Raw genomic sequence first — 13,012 nt, forward strand, 5'->3', positions numbered from 1 at the left:
AACGTGTGCAGAGGGATTTTTTTCAAATTTACCCAATATTTTTTTTTAAAAAATTGTACTTCTTATTTATTATATCAATTTCTTATACAAATACACACGCGCACACACTGATACACAAATACACACTAAAATACACACAAAATCCCCAAATTTTAAACCCTAAAATCAAAATTATACATAAACTTTGAAATAAAAATCCGAGAAACCGAAATCACCTTCCTCCCACAACAGGCGGTGTTCGGCGGCGGCAGGAAAAAATGCTTCGACCAAATCAATCTCAAAAAATCTAAAAATGCGTATCACAAGAAGGCCTACATTGTGGGGTTTCCGAATCTATGATTATTTTCAAATTCTAGCCAAAAACAGAGGAGTAATGGGTCAGTTGAATGATCGAAAATGGGGAGAAATCAGAGAGAGAAAAAGTGGAGAAGAAATGGGGAAGAAGGTCGAGGTCGGTGGAATTATATCAAAATTTTCTACGGTTTTTTCTAAAACCATAGCAATAAAGTGCTTCGCAATTTATTATCCCCAACGCCCAACCATTATTACCACTAGCAATCGAGGCACATGCGTTGCATGTGTATAACGAAATATATAAACTTTGGGTGTACATATTTGTATATGAACTTTTTATTATAAAAGTAGTTTATTGAGTTGCGTGTGTTTTAAAATTTTGAATATTTTAGTTGGAGTGCAATATAATTAGTGTATTAAATATTTAATTTTTGATTGAGTTTTGGTGTTTTCTAAAGCATGTGATGTGCAAATATAAAGACTACAAAAAGACGTATAGTGGTTCGGATCAATGTGATCCTACATCCACTTGATCCAAGTAGATCAATTCACCATCATCGAATATATAGTTGTATAAAGTAACTACATCACAATTTCACACAACATAGATTTCCTTTTAAGAGTGATACTTATACTCCAAGCATTAGGTTTTGATAGCCCGCAACCATTTCTTTGCATGACTGCTCTGAAATTTTGAATTGAGTATTAGTGAATACTGAAAAAAAATTTATTATCCATAGATGGAGCTAGCAAAATCACCTTCAATATCTTGAAGTTTGATGGAAAAGTGTATTCGACAATATCTACCCAGCACATAGAGTAGAAAATAAACTGCTGAAATTTAGTGAAATGACCTTTGATATCCTAAGGTTTTTACCTGCATCCAACTTTAGTGTAAGAAATAGATGAAGAAAAAAACTATTGAAAATAAAAGAATTATTTCAATTAAAATCTATCCAATAAACTATCAAATCCGACATAAATAACACTCCCACATAAATTGACAATGAGAAATATAGAATTTATTTACTAAACCATGAAATAGAATTAAAAAAATATGAGGAAATTAATATGATAAATTTAATGTCATGCTAACGTTAATAAGAAATATTGGAAAAGAAGTTAAAAAATCTTGAGATAAAAGGTCAAATGCTGAGACATACAATGCAAAATACTAATAAAAATTAAAATGGCACATAATTGTATCCATAAATATAATATTAAAATCACAAACTGAACAATATTGAAAAAAATAACAGGAATTCAAATACACAAATAAACAAAAAAACATATAACATACATTAAAACACTTGTCATTGTTGGAATTGTAAAAAAAATTTGACAATGTAAAGTAAAGTATATTTTGAAAATGTAACAAACAATATTATAATCATATAATATGCAATGTTCGTATGGAAATTTTTATAAACTTATAATTCGAATATATTATCAAAAAAAACACCAAATAATCAGCCTCATTTTATGATTTATTTTATGAGAAATAACAAATAATAATACTTGTGAACAACCCACATTGAAAAACAAAACATAGCAAGGTTAAAGAGTTACTTACGTCAGTTGGCTCCTAGGATCATGTGTTTTGCTTTGGTTTGTGTTTTTCGTTTACGTAGAAGCCTGAGGCTCAATAACATGTGCGCATCGGATTTTATGATTAGTAAACAACAATTTTAGTATGGGGTTAAATTTGTGGAAAAAAATCATTGTTATGGAGTTTCTTACTTGAACTAACTGAAGCAAATCAATTATGGTTGACGATGTTGTCAGAGGAAATTTTGTGTAACACACTATTTGTATTGTCCATTTGTATATGGCAACGTCTTGAAAAATATTTGTAATTTAGTGCACACCTGTACAACAAATGAAAAGGATGAGTTATTTTAATATTTGTGTAGAATGTAATTTTTAACTAAGCAAGTTGGCTTACTTACAATTTGATCATCCTCCATTAGGTAGCAATACGTCTCTGAAAATCACGTTTCTTGTGTAAACACCGGATCGACGCTCTAATTTTCCATCTTTGACCAAGATTTTTGTAGAATTTTGTGAGACTCCTCTTGAAAGTGCAACATAGAGCTGACCGTGGCTGAACACATGGTTACGCAAAAATATGCCAATATTTGGGATCGTTTGACCTTGTGCTTTGTTTATTGTCAAAGCAAAACTAAGTCTAATAGGAAACTGTCGACGTGTCAACTCAAATGGTAATCCAGATGTTTCTTCACTTTTCAAAGGCATTCGATGTAGAAAATATCTCGTACCCTTATAAGGACCTGTTATGATCTCAGCATCTATAAAATTTCTACCAAGATTGCGACAAATTAATCTTGTTCCATTGCATAGACCTAGTTCTGGTGCAACATTTCTCAAGAGCATGATAGGGCTTCCTACTTTCAATATGATTCTATGTGGAGGCAAACCACTGGGACTAAGGGAATTCAAGAATTCTTCTTGAAAAAGGTTGTGATTGTCGTCTGCTACACTATCCCAAGATGTATACTCTCTTTCCTCTCCCGGAAATGTGTGAATGAGCAATTCATTAATAATGTCAACATCAACATTTTTTGGAGTGATGATGGCTCTTCCAACCATATAGTTTTCATCATTCACATGATCTATCATATTAGGGAAAACAGAGTCAATCAATTGATGAATAGATTGTTCACCTTCCCATGGTATGATAATCGAATCTGGTAATTTTATAAAATCCTCATTCACAGTATGTTGCAATCCATCACCTACACGCAAGAGGAATTGTGAAAACTCCATATCTTGAGCAGATCTCATATTTTCTTGAAGGCGTATTATCTAAACGCAATGCCAGAATGTTGACCTTGAAATGCTTGCAGCAATCTGTGCTGCTTTTGATCCTCGTTTAACAACCGGTAGTACTTGCCGAAAATCACCACCAAAAATAATTGTCTTCCCTCCAAATGGAAATTGGTTTTCCATAATATCTTGAAAACTCTTATTAACACTCTCAAAAGCATAGCGATTTGCCATTGGAGCCTCGTCCCAAACTACAGCTGATGCACGCCTTATGAGTTCTGCAAGATCTGTCTGTTTTTTTATTCTGCAAAGTGTTGATGCGGTTGGTGTAAGTGGAATTTGAAAACGTGAATGTGCAGTTCTTCCCCTGGCAACAATGTAGCAGCAATTCCAGATGTTGCTACCGCAATGATTATTTTACCGGTTTTTCTTAATTGTGCCAACATTGAGCGGTACAAAAACGTCTTACCAGTACCTCCAGGACCATCAATGAAAAAAAGTTTTGATTGGTTTTGCATAATACTTTCCATGATGGTGTCAAATGCAATTCTTTGTTTAGGATTTAAACGTTCAATTGATCTCAAATCATCATTAGAAATCTGGATAGAAAGTTCATATTCAATTATTCTAGGTAGTGGTGTGTCTTCAAGAAACTCAGCACTTAATGATGGCAAATCGAAATCATCAAGTTTTTTGTTGTACTGATGCAACAACCTTCGTAGCTCAAGCAATAATTTGTTTATAATGAAGTTACTTGATGAAATTGCTCTACCATAATCTTCACACATATAAGGATGATACTCATCCCATAGTTCTCGAACTCTGCCTGGTTCACAGAACACCAATATGGATACAAATAATCTTCTTAGGGAAGATGGCATTCTAACAGAGCATGCTTCTCGCATACATTGGTGGACATAATCATCTTGTTGCAAAAGTCCTCTATTTTCAGCAGCCTCTTTAAATGTTGAATATCGAACCTCATTTACAGTCATCAGTTCCTCAAAGGATCTTGGTCCCCTCACATGATTTAGAAGGACACGAAGATAAAACCTCTCACCTTCAGATGGAGACACGACATATACTCTTCCGACCACTTTATTGTTGCTTCTTCGACGAATCCACTTTTTTCCCGCTTTTATCCATGTGTAATATTGTGGAAATTCTTGATATAAATACTTTCCAGTCAACTGAGAATCACAATTCATTTTGAAAAACTCAGTAAGCATTGTCTTAGAGTTACCATCATCTGCAATTAGGTCACTTACGTGTTGTTCGGGATGAAAATAAATCAAATGTTGGTTAGGTGTATGTAATTGCAGCCTAATTACTGAAGGATACATCCTACTGAAGTCAAAAGAGAAAATTCTCCACAATGCTTCAGGTGCACAAATCCACCTTCCATCCACGTATTATTGGATTTCATCACAGTTTTGCCCATTTCGTATCTCTAGTGCAACCCGATCAGGACCTTTATGGATGTACTTGTATATGTACTTGACACATTTGATTCCTCCACACACTTCAACATTAATATGACAATCATATTTCAATAATAGGTACGGATTATATGGGACAACCCAACCATTATCAATGAAAAATTCATGATTGTTTGGAACTGATACTTGTGCACCTTCACTTCTTTGATACAAAGGATATGAATCATTTCCTTGAGATGTATACTCGACAAATGGCTTTGGAAAGTTCTTCTTACATTTTCCATTTATCATGCATGGAGAATTAGGATTGAGTAATCCACATGGGCCATGTACCATATGGGCGAGAACTGATTTGTGTAAATTGGGTTCTTCTGTCTTTGAAGGTATTTCAGCACGCACAATTGAGTCAAATTGATCTGGACTGCACAATTTGTCATTATTTTGAAATATGATCAACATATGGACATGAGGAAGACCTCTTTTCTGATACTCAATGACATACGAATAAGAGAGAATCTTTCCTAAAACTCCTCGATCTACAATATCTTTCTTAAACTCTTCAAAATTTGACCTAAATATCCTTGTAATCAAGTCAGGACGGTCTTGAGGTGATTGCCCAGGGAGTAGTTGATACTTTATCTCACTCCAATTTGGATTGCAAGTCATTGTAAGCATTATATCGGGTTTTCCATATGTTTGTACCAAATTCATGGCATCTTGATATCGCTGGTACATATCACGTGGACTTCCACCAAACGATGACGGTAGTACGATTCTGGTACCAACATTTCCTGGCGAATTTATTTTTATAACATTGCATGAGATGTGTGTGTGTTGTAATATATGGTTTAAAGCATAATAATATTATAATTATTATGTTATTGTACCTGCATTATTTTCACCTCCATGTAAGCAATCTTGTAGTCCTTGATAAAGTTCTGAACGTATTTCACGTTGATTTGAACGTATCCATCGTAGCCTTTGAGATTCAATCTTTACATAATTGTCAACTACATATTGTTGAAATAGACGCCCTCCTCGCAGCAACAGTGATGGTGAATGTTCTCTTATCTGGGTGAATTGAGAATTAGAATATATGAGTTTAGATGTATATGTTAAAAAAAATTTAATTAAGAAGGATAATGATAGAGTATGATAGGTTTTTTTTGCTAACCTGTAGAATATACGCTTAGTAATTTAAGCATGTTAGCCGAGTACCATCGATATTTTGACTATTTATGTCCCAACCATATGTACCATGTGGCAGAAGGAGTGGATACTGCAGAGGATCATAGTAGCCAACTATATCTTGAATGCTGATTAGATTTCCACCTATTCCTTGTATAATAATATCTCGAGCATTCAAATTTTCTTCACATTCATTGTCGACAATGATAGCTGCAACTTGAGATGCTGTTGGTAGATTGTATTGATGTTCATTAGGTTGTTGTTGCCTAATGATGAGCCTACAGTTAGGTATGTCTTCACGCTGGCCAATTTGTCGAAACACGTGTACAAATGGATTGTGTTCATCAAGAATTTTTTGTATCTTGATCAAGAGTTCTCGCCTTAGTTCTGGATTTTCTTGAAGTCTATTGTTTATATCATGATCTGTGTCTACAATCCACATCTGCATGTACCGTGGCCTACAGTTCTCATTTGGTAGAAGACTTCCAATGGAGTGATATATTGATCCATGCACACGAAATGAGTAAACTCCATTTGTACGTGTTGCTAAAGACTCATCCACGTTGACTCCCATAGATGTAAAAGAGAAAACATGGTTGTATGCCCTTATGTATTGCCGAAAATGTTTGCCCTCTTCATTGTTCATAGAATAAAGCTCTTGAAATTCAACTGGAGATGGAATAGGATCTAACTTTGTATTTCCATTTCGACAAAAAAATTGTGATGTTTCACCATGAAATAATAGAGCTTGACAGTGTACACAAAGTGATGGGTGAGGCAACTGCCACTGATAATTATTCTCAAATTCGCTGAAATTTCTTGCTAGGTTATGATATCTACGTGGACGTGGAACTGGACGTGTACGTGGGCCTCGTTGTACGTTAGTAGTTACATTGTTTTCATTGAAGTTGATTTCTGCAAGATTGAATTTGGAAAAATAAAAATTAATTGAAATATACATATAGAACAGTGAACCGATAAAAATATGGAGACAAATTATTATGGGAAAATTGCTTTTTTGGTCCTGTATGTTTGTCACTTTGCGATTTTGGTCCTTTATATTTTCAGATTGCAGTTTTAGTCCGCTATCTTTATTTTTTTGGCAATTTTAGTCCTTTTTCCGATGTGGCGCTGACGTGGCACCAATTCAATGCTGATGTGGAGCTGACGTGTACAGTGCCACGTCAGCATTTTCGAAGAAAAAGGACCGAAATTGCCAAAAATCGAAACATACAGGACTAAAACTGAAATGTGAAAACATAAAGGACCAAAATCGCAAAGTGACAAACATACAGGACTAAATTTGCAATTTTCCCAATTATTATTACATATTTTTTAAAAACCATATGTACATTTAAGGTAGCATATTTGCATAATTTTTATAATTTATATTTTACATTATGTATTTTCTAAATATATATATTTTAATCCTATATTTTAGCAATAGGTTGTTTTTTTTCAACAGAAAAGTTCTATATTAGTTGTTTTGAAGGTTAATATGAACTATTTACAACCATGTTTTGTATTTTACATATAAAAGTTAAACTATTTCAAATGTTTTGAAGTAATACAAATATATTATAATTGAGCATAAAATTTAGAGAAGATGAAGAAAAATCTATTCACCTGGCAGATAGACTTTTATGAAATTACTAAAAAGTAAAAAAGAGAATTTGAGATATTAAATTGATGGCAGATCCATTAATAAAAATATTATTCAATAGAATTTGAGATATTAAAGTTGATTTTTATGAAATTATAAAATAGTGAATAAAGAATTTGAGAGAGAATATTGATGGCAGATCCATTAATAAAAACATTATTCAAGAGCTTAATTCAATGCACTTGATAAGACTTGGATTGTGAAGACATACTTTGTATTGTAATTATTAAACTAATGAGTTATGATATAGAGTGGATATTATGGCAGGTGGCAGAAGAAGTGTATATTGCAAAAGTAGTGAATATCTTTTCAGTGTGATACAATAAGATTGTGATTAGAATTTTAATTAAAAATAAAACTGTTGTTTTTTGTTCTTTAAATATGACAGGTATGAAACGTATATCAACAGTACTATAATTTTGTTTACATTTTTAACTTATGTTTTTATAAGCGTAACGGTGAAAAATTTAAAATGGTTCAGCAAATTTGTTTATTTAAAAAATATATTTAACAAATTTTAAATTTAAAACCTAATATAAAGACATATATATTTTTAAATATAAAAATGTTTATTAATATGTTTATATTTATATACCAAAAATAAATAAAAATAAGATAAAATAATATTATTTTTTGAAGACAAACTGTTGAACTGTTGAAGTGGTATTAAATCAGTTTATTGAATGAAGACAACGATTGGTGACCGGGTTGTTTTGAAAGGTAATACAAATAATTTAAAATTATATTTTGTATTTTACGTACTTGCAAAGAAAGTATGTTTTGAAATAAAATTTATAATTTGGGAATAAATCGGTTAAACTGGAACAGATCATGAATAATGCAAAAAAATATTACGTGTATATACTGCATCAATTATATATAAAGATATAGTAGAATACCTCGAGGAACATAATTTGTTTGTGGTGGACGGGTGCTACTACTTCCACGCTCAAAATTTGATGTGAAAGTTCGATAAGATATTGACTCTGTGCGACATGTTTGGCGCACCATAGTTGCATCAACAGCTAGCATGAATAACAGACATAAACTTTTTAAAAATTGATTGATGTGATAATATCTGAGAATGAGAATCATTTATGAGGTGTTGTATATTATATAAAATTATTTTAATTTTTTATATTTATCAATTATTTTACAATAAACTAATAATTTAATTCCAAATATTATAAAAGGTACATACAATTTTGACCGAGGTTATCAGTTGATTCATGAATCCCAGTAGTTGGTGCAAGTAAATCATTATTAGCATGAGAAGATACATCGGGAATTGATGAGCTTGAATTATTTTGTCTCCTCCAGTAAGTTTCACGAGATCGAGCCAATTCCGCGTTTCTTGTTTGTTCATTCATTGACTGTCGTCTATTACGCTGCGCCAATCTCCAATTTAGTTGCTGAGCTGTTGAACAATATTTTTATATTGTAAGTGGAGCAGTTGTATAACTAAATTTTGAATTATATAACATACAATGTTGGTTTGACGTAGAATCTGGGGAAGTGAAATTCATTCTTCTTCTTGCTTGGTAATTTGATCGACATCGAGCAAGGTAGGATTGTCGTTGTTCTTGGGTCAAAGAATGTATTCTTCGACGCTCAGTTAGTGCTAGCATTTGACGTCTTTCATTATCGTAAGAGTTGGAGTTTGTCATGTCCTACATAGCACCATAGACCAATAGTTACAATTTTTTTTTGAAATTTTAAGGATTATTTTTACTCATTACTTTGCTCTATCTTTAATTTAATATATTTAAAGAAGAATTCGTAAATATATTGAGATGAAAGCAAAAGTATAAAAACCACTTAAAACAAAAGTAAGAGTATAAAATTATTTAGTTTTGATCTTTTTTTATAAAAATTTTGTCAATATATAAAACTCAAAATAAAAATAGAATGTTTAAAATTATTTGAAATTTGTTGAAAAGAAAAATTAAAATACCTGTTGTGACCTTTGTTCTTGATGTGCGATGTCATTTTGGATAGAAATTGTGTTATTGACATAATTGTCAGGTCTATGTTGTCCCGAACCACTGGCCTCCATTTTTAAAAAATTAATCTTCTGGAAGAGAAATATATTAATATCCGAACAAAGCTAACATAAAGTTCAAGGTAAACCGATGTTGACAATATAAAATATAATTAAAATATTTGAAGAAACTTAAAAAATAAGGAATAAATTATGGTAAATTTCATTGTGGTCTATGAACACAAAATTTTAAAAATAAGTGAATTGTAAAGTCAAGATATTACAAAATATTTTAACATTATCAGACTTGCAAAAACATTCTATTAATGTACTGTACGTGAGCAAATTATGATTCAATCCCCTTTACCGCATTTCTTTGAACTTCATGTGGGTTTCATCGCCATTCTTTCCAAAACAATTAATTAAATAATTGTAGGTGACGAACTGATGATATCGGGCTCAAGTTTCTCTTAATTGAGGGTCCTTGAATTAAAATTGAAGCTCCATTGTTCGATATTGGTTTGAAATATTTCAAAATTTACAAAAAAAAAATACTATATTGGTTAGAAGCTTTTTTGAAAATATTTTAAAAAATACAATATTGTTTAAAAGCATCAATTAATCTAGAATCGTGAAAGTAATAGAAGATTTTGTGTGGAATCATTCTTCATTACAGAGGAACTTGTATATTTACTTTTTTATGAAAAATTTTCGTAATTATAGATGCCCAGAAATATAAATAAGAACAATACTCCCGTACACCTATAAAAAAATCCACGACTTAGAAATTGTTTATGAATTCATCACCATAAATAAAATCTCGTTCAACATGCATAGGCATTAAGATTTGAAAATTCAGAAACTATAGTTCTTTGCATACACAACATTAAATAAGCTCCCAAAGGTAGAAAAATACAAAAAATCGACACAGATTGATTACTTAAAAATGTGAGAAGTAGTAACATCGGATTAACAATTGATACCTGAGCAAGTTAGGTGACGTCAACAGGGCGATCTAAAACGGGCTTATGTACAGGAGGATTGGCAGCAGCAGAAGGTCTTGAGGATGCCTGACATGCCTGAGAGCAATCACATATCAATACACAAATGTTCCATTGGAAACACTTCATATGCACTATTGTGTAGCATTATTAAAATGAAAGATTGAGCCATATCTTTTACTAAAGGTAGGCAAAATTCAATATTCTGTTTACATTTCATTCAAGTATAAACATCAGCATTAAAAAATTATATTTTCTATATAAATGTCAAAGCTTTATGTATCATGTAGTTTAATCCAACAACAGCAACCAAGATGTGTAATATTACGAAGCATCAAAAATTTTCAGAAAAATTAAGTAAACAACAACGACGTGTCGATACAATCCCATGTAGAAGAAGAAGCAAAGAAAGACCAAATCGAAGCAAATTACCTTAAATCGTAGTGGGGTTGCTTGTCTGAATAAACTCAGAAACACATTGAAAATCCTTAATAAAATGCTCCGTGAGCCTAAAATCAATTGTTATGGTATGTGAAAGGAAATCAAAGGGAACAAAAGGGAAATTAAAAGAATCCTGCAAGTAACCAAAAAAATTATGATTAAAGACGCAAAGATAACAAAAGCAAAATTAAAACAATCTTGCAAGAACCCAAGTAGAAAATCACATTCAAATCGGCTATCATGAGACGCAGCGTATTCGGAAATGGATTTCGTGCAGAGAATACAGCCGAAGATTTTGATAAGGAATAGTGACGTGGGGTGTTTACTATAAGTATTGGAAGTGGAAAAAACAGACGGTGGAATTGATAATCTGTGAAAGCCGAAGAAGAAGCAACCACCATCTAGGAATTTCGATTGTACTGTTGCACAAAATCTGCCTGTTGCGATTTTTCTGTTTGAGAGAGACGGATGAATTTGACCTAAGGTTTGAATATTGAAGAGAGGAGAGAATAAACCGACTTATCCCAAATAAAATAAAACTTCTTATACACGATCTGAAATTGGAATTTGAAAAATAATCTGAGAAAGGAAAAACGTGAATGGTATCAGGGGCAATTATGGGATATCAAAAATCAGACCAAGACACTACAGTTTTTAAAAGGTGTGTAGACTTAATAAATAGTAAAAGATTGTTGAATCCGACATTTTGGTGATAACAAACAACAACTCATTGTATAGGAATGTGCTGCCAATCTTTTGTATTTCAGGAATCTACTACAACTCCTACCGCAACCGTCTAAACCCTTCAAGTTATCTACCGGAAGCTTGTCAACCGCCTTTGTCTCTTGACCGGTTGCAGTCACAAGCCTATCGGCTGGTTATTCAAACCAGCAGAGGATAAATCTATCTACCGGTAGAATGCCAACTGCTTATCAAGATATCTCAAGACAAATACTTGTGACAAGACGTTCATTGCAAGATCTTTTATCAAAAGAAGAACCGGCGTATCAGAAGATCTGTTGACTCTAGCATCGAGACAACAGGTTGCACTAAAATGGCAAAAACGCAGAATGGCTACAGATAAAGCATTCGACCATTTATACCAGTTTTGGACCCTGGAAGTTGTCTGCATTTAAAGAAGTGTACGATCTTCATGCAGAAGCATCAATGCATTTATGAAGCATTAAATGTGCATTCAATGCAGCATCAGAACGTTCAAAATAAAGACGTTGATGATTGACCTATATAAAGGGAAGATTGCTCAAGAAGTGACAAGAAGACAAGCAACACGAAAAATCTCAATCAACTCAATCACTTGAATACTATCAGAAGTCCTCATCTGATATACTGAAGCAATACTTGAGCACACTTACAAGATCATTCACTTGCTGCTCAAATAAACCCTCGCCTACAGTTTACATATCTGATCTTCAAGGATCATCCTAGGGTTTCCAAGCCTCTCGACCGCTCTGCAGTTTGAGAAGCTCAACCGGACTGTATTCATTATTGAAGAGACTTGAAGCTACTCTGAAAGCTTCCACCAGTCTGATAAGAACTGAGAATCTTATCTGTGTAAATCTAGGAGTTTCGGATTAAGCATTGGATAAGTCCTAAGTCTGAAGTGAGTGTATTGCAAGACGTTGTAATAACCAAAGTCTTCTAGTGAATTCCTTCCTAAGTGGAAGAAGGGGAGACGTAGAAGGATTAAGCCTTCGAACTTCCATAAATCGTGCCTTAGTCTTTACTGCATATTTATCTTATATATTGCTCATACATCGTGTTATAACTTGCTTTTGCATCACTAAAACCTCTGAACTATTTCCGCACTATTTAAGTTGTTCAAACCGTTTTAGAAGTTGAGAAAATAGATTAAGTGAACTAAACTTCACTTGATCATTTTGAAAAGAAAGAAAATAAGTTTCAGAGTGTATTCACCCCCCCCCTCTACCCTCTGAACCGATCCCAACAAGTGGTATCAGAGCGGGTTCCTTTCTCAACTGCTGATCTAAAGTTTTAAAATCATGACTTTTTTCAACAAAATTCCTATGTTTTCTAAAGAAGATTATGATGACTGGAAAATTCGCATGCAGGCACATCTTGCAGCACAGGACGATGACATGCTATATGTCATAACAGACGGTCCTATCAAAATCATGAAGGTCAACCCAGCTCTAACCGATGGTGCAAGACAAATGATTGAGAAACCAAGAGCTGAGTG

At 32.9% G+C, this 13,012-nt stretch overlaps 3 protein-coding genes across 6 annotated transcripts; all 3 read right to left on the minus strand.

Moving 5' to 3' along the window:
* Positions 1-2,250: 2,250 nt before the first annotated feature.
* LOC140877998 (uncharacterized) lies at positions 2,251-4,310 on the minus strand. Its single transcript, XM_073281602.1, has 3 exons — positions 3,429-4,310; positions 3,205-3,372; positions 2,251-3,120 (listed from the first exon to the last, which is right to left on the minus strand). The coding sequence occupies exons 1-3, from the start codon at positions 4,308-4,310 to the stop codon at positions 2,251-2,253; spliced, it is 1,920 nt and encodes a 639-aa protein (XP_073137703.1).
* LOC140882882 (uncharacterized) lies at positions 3,712-11,456 on the minus strand. 4 transcript variants are annotated; one of them, XM_073289118.1, is made up of 10 exons: positions 11,019-11,456; positions 10,786-10,927; positions 10,336-10,431; positions 9,326-9,442; positions 8,858-9,041; positions 8,573-8,788; positions 8,271-8,396; positions 5,695-6,623; positions 5,408-5,591; positions 3,712-5,311 (listed from the first exon to the last, which is right to left on the minus strand). In XM_073289118.1, the coding sequence occupies exons 4-8, from the start codon at positions 9,425-9,427 to the stop codon at positions 5,710-5,712; spliced, it is 1,542 nt and encodes a 513-aa protein (XP_073145219.1). In that variant the 5' UTR covers positions 9,428-9,442; positions 10,336-10,431; positions 10,786-10,927; positions 11,019-11,456; the 3' UTR covers positions 3,712-5,311; positions 5,408-5,591; positions 5,695-5,709. The 4 variants fall into 4 exon arrangements, with proteins under 4 accessions (XP_073145219.1, XP_073145217.1, XP_073145218.1 ...); XM_073289116.1 differs by having other exon boundaries at positions 9,326-9,445; XM_073289117.1 differs by having other exon boundaries at positions 9,326-9,445; positions 10,786-11,456.
* LOC140877999 (uncharacterized) lies at positions 4,494-5,186 on the minus strand. Its single transcript, XM_073281603.1, has one exon. The coding sequence runs from the start codon at positions 5,184-5,186 to the stop codon at positions 4,494-4,496; it is 693 nt and encodes a 230-aa protein (XP_073137704.1).
* Positions 11,457-13,012: the final 1,556 nt, after the last annotated feature.

Source organism: Henckelia pumila, chromosome 2 (assembly GCF_033568475.1).
Source record: "Henckelia pumila isolate YLH828 chromosome 2, ASM3356847v2, whole genome shotgun sequence".
NCBI classification, from domain to species: domain Eukaryota; kingdom Viridiplantae; phylum Streptophyta; class Magnoliopsida; order Lamiales; family Gesneriaceae; genus Henckelia; species Henckelia pumila.

Bases quoted from the DNA above. Each gene is read 5' to 3' on its own strand.
- LOC140877998 (XM_073281602.1), bottom strand. From the start codon at position 4,310: ATGCTTACTGAGTTTTTCAAAATGAATTGTGATTCTCAGTTGACTGGA. The intron at 3,373-3,428 runs GTTTTCAAATTC...ATAAAAAAACAG, and splicing joins GGGAAGAACTGCACATTCAC to ACAGATCTTGCAGAACTCAT. The intron at 3,121-3,204 runs GTACTACCGGTT...CATTGCGTTTAG, and splicing joins TTGGTGGTGATTTTCGGCAA to ATAATACGCCTTCAAGAAAA.
- LOC140877999 (XM_073281603.1), bottom strand. From the start codon at position 5,186: ATGACTTGCAATCCAAATTGGAGTGAGATAAAGTATCAACTACTCCCT.
- LOC140882882 (XM_073289118.1), bottom strand. From the start codon at position 9,427: ATGGAGGCCAGTGGTTCGGGACAACATAGACCTGACAATTATGTCAAT. The intron at 9,042-9,325 runs GTATTTTAATTT...GGTGCTATGTAG, and splicing joins AAGAACAAAGGTCACAACAG to GACATGACAAACTCCAACTC. The intron at 8,789-8,857 runs GTATGTTATATA...ATTGTTCAACAG, and splicing joins TTCTACGTCAAACCAACATT to CTCAGCAACTAAATTGGAGA.